Raw genomic sequence first — 8756 nt, 5'->3', positions numbered from 1 at the left:
ATGATTCTGAAGCTATTACCTGACTTCTCTTCATAATGTTTAAAAATAAAAATAAAGTTTAAACTTTAAACTTTGTGGCTGTTTCTGGTCAGGAAGGAAATTCCCTCAAATTTAATCTAAATTAGTTATTAAAAATGATAAAACTTAACAGTTGTTTCAGTTTATTCTCAGTTTTAACCAATGGTTTATTTCTCATCTCATATTATTAGGATATTTTGTCCACATGTAAAGAGAGTAAAAATGAGTCGGGTTCAGTTTTGTGCTTTGTGCTGATAAATAAACTGAAAATGTGTCATTTTGTTTTTGTGTTGATGCTTTTAGTATTAATATTCGTTATTTTTCCTTCCGTTTCTGATCCCTGTGAACAGAAATGATGTTTTTCTCCTTGTCTTTGACCTTCAGACCTTCTGATCTTGACATTTAGACACTTTGACGTTGATTTGAGGAAAGTTTCCAGTTTTCAACGTGACCAACACAAACTGTACAGTCGGCTGTTTACAGTAAGCTCAATATCTGGATGACGACATTTTATTAAATCTGGTGAAAATCATGTGAAGGTAAATCATGTTTGACCAAAATAAGGGGAAGAAATGATTCTATACACAGATATGATTAGACTATTAGCATCTGTCCTAAATATTCTAACAGATGTTAGAACATGTAGAGTAAATTAAGTGGTTTAATAAGTAAAATGTTATATTTGAATAGAGTTTCGTGCCTGTCTAGACTTGCCTGTGTGGATTTTTAGCATTGTAGTGAGATAATGTGACCCACCCTGAGGTGACTCAGCTGCAGCTCCGGGTGGTTCAAACATGAAATATGCTAATTTTTCGGTGTTTTCTCATTTGAGCAACAGGGAGGAGCCTAAAAACTACTTTAAAAGTCGGAACCTGGAAGTTTTCCGGCAGATCTTTCTGACTCCGAGCGCAGACAGGAACCCGAAACAAAAACACAGAAAACAGAGAGAATGTACTCCCGGTCCGACAGCGTGACCCTGACCGTCCAGGAGAGCTTCGCCCTCAGCTCCGGCATGGCGACCCGCAGCACCCAGCCGGAGGTCTTCACCTTCGAGCGGATCCCGCCTCAGGCCACCGCCGTGCGCTCCTACGTGCCAATCCGGCCCAAGAAGCGCTGCACCCGGGTCATGTACCCAGCCAAGGTCCGCATGCACCTCCCGCCGCCGGAGCGCAGCCACGCCAAGCGCTGGCTGGTCATCCTGTGCCTGGTGGTGCTGTGGCAGATCTACACCGAGGAGCCGTGCGTCGACGCGCCGCTGAGCGCTGACGGCTCCATCAGCGACTACCAAGGCTTCAGCTTCCAGTCAGCCGAGCAGCAGGCCCGGCAGATGTCGGAGCGGAGCGCCGCGCCGATCCGCTGCGAGGAGGCCGCCCAGCAGAGCGACTCCACCGGCTTCGAGCAGAGCGCAGGGAAGAGCATGGTGGCCCTGCTGGTCTACCACAGACTGGGCAACGACAGCTGAGTCCCCAGGACTGGTTCCGCTACACCGCCCGAATCTGGGCTGATGGGATGAAAGACTGAGCCGAACTGGAGGAAATCCTGAGAACCTCCGGAGGGAAGCGGAGCGCCCTGCGCGGCGCTGCGCGGCCGGGGAGGAGGCTCCGAGCGCCGGCTTCACCCAGCCAGCAGACTCCCGCACTGCCGGGAGGAGGAAGTGTCTGGGACAGACAGAATCTGAGAGAATGACAGAACTGTGAACACTAAGAAGAAAACAGAAACTTGAACTCCAGAAAACTTGAACTGAATCAGTGAATTCTGCACACAGACTGACTGAGAAACGAATCAAACGTTTCTACATGAAAACTGTCGCTTATGCAGGCCGACATGCCTGAACCTGACACTCCTATTGATGTTAATGTTTTTGTATAAATGTCTTATTTAGTTATTTATTTTATTTGCTATTTATTATTTTGTAATAAAAATGTTGAAATGAAATCTTCCTGTTTTCTGCCTCTTTACTGACGTTTTTGGGTTTTTCATCTTTAAAATCAGATTTAGAACCAAATAAAACATCAACAGATGTGCATATAAGCTTTGCATTAATGAGGTTATATTTAAAGGAACAGTGCACAATAATGAACTGGTGCAGATTTAGTCTCTATGCCTGTTTCCATCTGCAGCTCCTGAAACATTGATGGTGTAAAAACTTTAAAAGATTTAAATAAACATTATGTTACCAACAAGTAAATATTAAAACCAAAATCTAAAGCTTAAAAATAAATAATATAAAATGCAAATCTTGTTCTGGTGTAGAGTAAAAATAAGATACTTTTAGCTGAAATCTCAGACAGCATGATTAACGTATATAAATCCATCTGTTATTACAATAATTAATAACTGATTTTGTCATGATCCGTGTTTCTGTGTGTTTATTTTCTCTGTCTCTGCCTCTTCCCTGTTGATTGGTGTCTCGTTCCCTGATGACCCTTCCTGTGTACTTTAGTCCACCTCTTGTCTTCGTCTCTTGTCGGATCCTCGTCGTTTGTCGTCTGCCTGCCGTCACAGTCGAACAGTTTAGTCCTGCGTAGGTTTAGCTCACTTCTCAGTCCTCAGCTTTTCAGATGCTATCGGTATTTAGCTGCCGCCTGAGTTGGACTATGTCTTCATTAAATTATCATCATCACCTTCATCCTGGGGTCGGCCTCACCTCACCACCAAACCAATAAACATTTCTATGTAAATAACTCAAAGGGATTCCTCCATGAAGAGGATTATTCATATTTCTAAAACAAAGCCAGCTCTGTTTGGCTCATTTTCCTCTTGGAAAACCTTCCCTGCCCTGAACTCAGAGGGAAGTTCGGCTCTGTTCCTACGGGAGCCTGGAAGCTTCAAGCTGCTGCTTTGCATGATTTTCCAACACATTAAATTCCTGCAGAACTTTCCTCTCTGCAGCCACTTTCCTTTGTGTGGTTTATTGGGCCTGGAGCTCAGGAATCTGCTGCTGCTGAGTCAGACGCTGCAGGTTGCATCACAACATCCCCCTCATCCCGACGTGAGTCGTCTGAAAAACCTGCAGACCAGAATGTTATTCTAATGATGCTGTGAAGTAACTCATATCTGAGATTATTAATCACTGCAGAGCATTACCTCATGAGCTGCTGCTGGGGATCCCTCCTGATGTTGATGTTGATGTTGGAGGTTGCCATGGGGACGTCTTTGGGTTCCAGTCACATTCACCTGCACAGGTAAGACAACAGGTATGAAGGTGGAGGGCAGAGAGGAGCTGATTGGGTGATTTGAGGGAAAACACACCCAGACCCCGGAGTGTGTGTCACGTCTGGATCTGCTGCTGGGTTTGGGGTTCTGGTTCTGGTCATTAACCAGTTTGGATCAAGGTCCAGCTGTTTGATATCTGATTCTAGATTACAGAGGAGATGATGGTCAACTCAAGGTTCCCAGGCTGCAAAGCAACCCCTAATCATCACCCTCCACCACCGTGCTTTACAGTGATCATCTCCACTTTGGTCCCACTGGACTCAGCATTCACCCCAGTTCTGTTCAGTCCACTTTAATCCAACTCCAGTTTGTTTTTGGAGCTGTGAATGTGACATCAATCTCTGATGTGGAACTAAAAAGGTCAAACCCCTTTCCTTCAACCCTTCCAGTCATTTATTCTGGTTCAGTGACCTTTGACCTTCTAACTGAGGCCTGTAGTGTCTGAGGTGGAGCTCTTGAGTTCATGCTGATTTCTCTGAACTCTGACCTTTGTTCAGATGACCTCAGAGCTGACTGGTCACCAGAGGAGGTGAAGGTCAGGTCCAGGTTGGGCTGGATGTGTCCAGAGTTTCCAGTCCTGGAAAACTGCCTGCCATGTTTTCCTTTGGGAGAGCGGCGTTCCCAAAGGAAAACATTAGGGAACGCCGCTCTCCCTCTCTGATCGGTGGTCAGCAGAAGTCGCTGCTTCTTGCTCCAGCATGTCTGACTGATGTCTCTCAGTTACTTTCTGTTTTTAAGACGTCTTTATGTTTGACTGAGCTGCTTCTTTTTCCTCTCATTCTAAAATAATCCTCGTCTCTTTTCTTCTCTCTGTTTGTCGTTTTGTTTCTCTCCTCTGCTGCCGGCTGACATAATATCTCTGATCTCATATGTTAGGATGTGACGTCTGCTGAGGCCGGGTCATTTGTTTAGATTCGGTCGTCGGCGGTAATCAAAGCGGGTCGATGCGTCATGCCTGCGTTTAAACGTCACCGCCGCTGAGATGATGAAGATGATGACGGATCTACATCCTAAACGATTCAAAGAGAAATGTCTGAAATCATTTAACATTTCAGCTTCTCTTCTACTAGGATCCATTTTAGGACACAGACTTTTAACAACCCAAGTTAATGTTTTTATTATCATAGAGCTTCTCCTGCTGGTTCTCCAGGTTCAGTAAAGGACTCAAAGTTCCTCTGATTGTTTAATTCAGCCCAGTTTCTACTTCAGCAAATGAAAAGAGGAAATTATTAACTTCAGAGATAAAAGGAGTTTCCTGTTTTTCTGTTTCCTCTTGCGGTTCAGTCAGCTGACCCTCTGATTTACTCTAAACCAGCCGATTTCAGCAAATCCTACACAAATTAAGCACGAGCATAGGAAGCTAAATATCATTCAGAGAGATTGTCTTGCTACATAAATCAGATTCTGATTCATAAATCTTAATGCTTATGATCTGAATACAGCTTTAAACTATCAGACGTGTTTCTGTTGGACAAAGAAACAAACTTTACAGAAGGAGAAAAGTTTCCATCTGCAGGAGGAAACAGAGAGTGAAAGGGTTAAACCTTAAAACATTCCAGGTGTGACTGAGAAGGAACAAAGAAACCCGGAGCGACGTTCAGGTGAGAGCAGCAGGAATGTGGCAGAGCCGGCCGAGAACCGAGGACGTGATGCAGGAAACTGTTAAATCATAAAACAATAACTTTGCTGTTTATCTTTACATCAATCAAATAAATTACTTCAATTGTTTTTCTGAACCAGGAAGATGAGAGAAAATTCAACCAGGAAGTGAAGAAGCATCTGGAGATGAATCAGTTTAAACTTTCACTTTTATTCTTAATTCAGTTTGCAAACAACATGTCAATAAAACTGAATCAAATCAGTCAGGTGATCCTGACATGAAGCAGGTCTGAGCAGATCAGTGGCATCAGATCCTCAACAAGCTCAGAGAGAACAGAACCAGGTCTGAGATCACAAAGGATCCACTGGATCTTCTCCTATTTCAGCAGGAAGCTGGAGCTGTGAGGGCGAGAGGCGGCCGGGCGGTCAGTCGGTCCATTTGGACCCGGTTCCTGCATGCTTTACATGAGTCTCTGCTCCAGCTGAGCTGATTCAAACGGTTCCATCTGTTTCCCCAGCAGGTCAAAGTTCTGCTGAGGTTCTGCTAACGAGTCATCAGTTGGTCCAGTTGAGTTGAACCAGAACCAAAGCATGCAGGATCCGGGTCCTGCATGCTTTGGGGGAACCGTTGTTCTCTGCAAACACTGAACCTGGTTCTGAGTTCTGATGACTCAGTTCAACACATCAGCTCCCAATCTGCCACCGGAGCTCAAACTGTTTGGACCGGGGGCGGAGCCTCAGCGGGTTCAGAGATGCTGATGTCATCACAGAAGGTCAGGCGGTGAAAGGCATCATGGGAGGGGCGGGGGTTCTGTCAGGGTCGGTTTCTGTTTGGGTCTGATCAGCAGCCGTTTATCTAAAGATCAACTTCCTGCTGTTTACACAGAAACGGGACGGAGGTGAAAGGTCAACCTGAGCAGCAGCAGAAGCTGGTTCTGGTCGGACGGGTTCTGACTTCTCTCTGTTTTCACTGTAAATCTGGATCAGGAAGTTTTCGGTTTCAATCTGGATGTTGATACAGGAAGTTAAAGTTTCACCCCAACCTGTTAAAACAAACCTCAGAGGGTCGAAGGTGAATTTAGGTTTTTTCTTTATTTACTGCCTGTTCAGCTCTATGCAGCAACATTATCTGACCTTTGACCTTTATCAGGAAGACAAGCCCTTCCTTTGCAGCTTGATTTTGTAAAAATGTGCGCTGGTCCTTTCTTATCCAAACATCTGCTGATGTAACGTCTCGGCCCGACTCTGAGGTCAGACACATTTTTCCTGGAAGTTTCTCTGCAGACCGACAGGAATCCACATCCAGGAACGGCCAGAGATTAAAACATCAGAGATTAAAACATCAGAGATTAAAACATCTAGACTATAAAAATTCCTCCGTCAGGTGGACCTGGATCGGGCTGGCAGGCCGGGTTCTGCAGGAACTAAATGATCTGATTATTTCAGCTTACAGAACAGAAAACGTTTTAGCTAACCGCTAAACATAAAGGTTCACAAGAGGCGGGTTCTGTTAGGAATCCTGGTTTGAGCTGCGGTGGGAGTGAACCGGATCCTTCCAGAACCAAACCCTGTGGCGCCGTGTTCCAGCGGCGTGCAGGAACATGTCGTTGGCGCTGCTGGTTTCATCTGAGGTGGAAAAGTACCTGGCGCCTTGTTCATTACAGGTAAACATGTAAAAACCAAACCGGATCACAACAGAACCACACTGGTTCTGTTCTCTAAAGGAGAACAGAACATTTCCAGCTCAGAACCAGAACCAACCTGTCAGGTTCAGAGAAACCCAACAAACCCAGTCAGCCTCTCTGAGGTTCTACGGAGTTAGAAATGATTCTGTCAGTGGATTTGGTTCTGATCCGATCTTCAGTTTCAATTCTGGAATCCTAAGAAATCCACCAGGTTTTCTCAGAAAGATTTTCACCAGAGTGAAGAATAAAATAAAATAAAATAAAATAAAATAAAATAAAATAAAATAAAATAAAATAAAATAAAATAAAATAAAATAAAATAAAATAAAATAAAATAAAATAAAAATGCCCTTTTCTGTCCCACTGTGGGGAAATTTAGCCCTGACAGCAGTGAAATGACATCGAGGTATTTAGGTTTTCACAAATATAAAAGTATTAAAAATATATTTAAAAGAATGAAAAATCAACAATTGTAATATAAAGTACTTTAAAATACTCCGATTCAAAAGAATGTGGAGTCGGATAATTTGTTTAAAATGTATAAAATGCTCAACAACAAACTATTTAACATGTATAAAAATAAAATTGTGCAGAAAATATCCTTTAAACTGAGTGAAGCTGTAAAAAACACCAGCTGGGATGTAGAGAGCAGTGACGGTCCAGAGCATAATGGCTGCTGGCAGGAAGGATCTGTGATGACGCTCCTTCATGCACCGAGGATGCAGCAGTCTGTCTCTGCAGCATCATCACTGTGACCAAACCGGACGCTGCAAACACACAGCTTCATAAAACCGTCCAGTCAGAGGAGCGAATTGGGTCAGGCTGGGTAACATCAGTGACACTCAGACCTCTGAAACAGACCAACAAACACAGATTGTTGTGCTTCTATTTATGGCAGCGTGTTGCTAAGTTTAGCTGCTGGTTGTTCCAGGAAGCTGCAGGTAAAAACACTTCCAGACTCTCGTGGTGTCAGAATGCAGCTTCATTCATGACCTCAGCCGAGTCGCCTGCTTGTTTCTGCTGCCCTAAACCAGGCAGAGCAGCTCTGAGGTCCAGAAGCATTTAGTGAACAGAACCGAACCATCCAACATGTCTACTGTTAGATACTGAACATGATCTCAGTGCAGCGAGTTGAACAGAGAAATAATCCTCTGGGAATCTGATCCTCAGCAGAGAGAAGCAGTTTTTTGATCTGGTCTCATATCAACAATTTCCTCCAGACTCTCTGATGACCTCCAGCTGACCAGAGGCTGAACCAGTAGAACCAGTAGAGCCTCAGTCAGTTCCCAGTTTCCAGCCCTTAATGCTCAGCAGGTCTGGAGCTGCTGACAAAAGTTTGGCAGAAACATCAGATTTGATTTGATTTGATTTGATTTATCCAACAGACGGACCTGGAAAAACCACCACAGGATCCACACCAACCAGTACACACCAGTGTTTCTAACTGGTATTTCCCTGACAGGACATCTTTACACAAACACCACGTTGACCAGCTTTTATATGAAGCGTCCTGATGTTACAGGACTTCTGCTTCTCATTCCTGAACTCGGTTTTCTTCAGCAGGAAATCAGGGACTCTGAGGATCAACCTTAAACTTCAGCATGATAACTTTTATCAACCTCCACCACAAAACCACGTTTAAATAAACGTTACATCATCTGAGTCTGTGATGCTTTTCATTACCACAGCGCTGGTGAACATCTGCAGCTGGTCTGTGATAAACTGACACATATTTTTAGTTTCAAACGTTGAACTTTATTTAACCCAACAGACAAAAGTCTGGAAACGAAACCAGTATAATAAACCCAGAGGCAGTGAAACATGTCTAGTTATGATATTTAGCATTGAACCATCAAAGTTTGATGCTCCAGATTAAAGCTCCGTCTTGTTTCATCAGATCTGCTGACCCTGAAGGAGAAAAGCTGCAGCTCATGAACATCTTCCACCTGTTCAGGTTCCTGGTCTGGATTTCTGGAGTTCAGAAGCATCACAAACTGCTTCGTCACGGTGAGTTCAGGATTTTACTAACTGATGATGTCATCTGTGTTACCACAGCTCAGCGTGTCAGCGGCAGGAAACACCTGGGCTGCTGTTTCCGTTAAACTTACTAAAATAGAGAGGAACCAGCAGAACCACAGCAGATCTTCATCTGAAAATGAATCATCTAAACTGTTGAACCTGCTACCAGAAACATTTTGACTGATTAAAACAGACGTCACTTCTGAAGATTCCTGGAAC

General features: G+C 44.0%; 1 protein-coding gene across 1 annotated transcript; it reads left to right on the top strand.

The window, feature by feature from the left end:
* The first annotated feature begins 887 nt into the window (after window positions 1-887).
* On the top strand, window positions 888-1953 carry LOC145552916 (radiation-inducible immediate-early gene IEX-1-like). The gene has a single exon (XM_081611005.1). The coding sequence runs from the start codon at window positions 968-970 to the stop codon at window positions 1478-1480; it is 513 nt and encodes a 170-aa protein (XP_081467131.1). The 5' UTR covers window positions 888-967; the 3' UTR covers window positions 1481-1953.
* Window positions 1954-8756: the final 6803 nt, after the last annotated feature.

Source organism: Poecilia reticulata, chromosome 9 (assembly GCF_904066995.2).
Source record: "Poecilia reticulata chromosome 9, P_reticulata-male-v2, whole genome shotgun sequence".
Classification (NCBI taxonomy): domain Eukaryota; kingdom Metazoa; phylum Chordata; class Actinopteri; order Cyprinodontiformes; family Poeciliidae; genus Poecilia; species Poecilia reticulata.
Note: the sequence above shows the minus strand (reverse complement) of the source record. Positions and strands in the feature narration are given on the sequence as shown.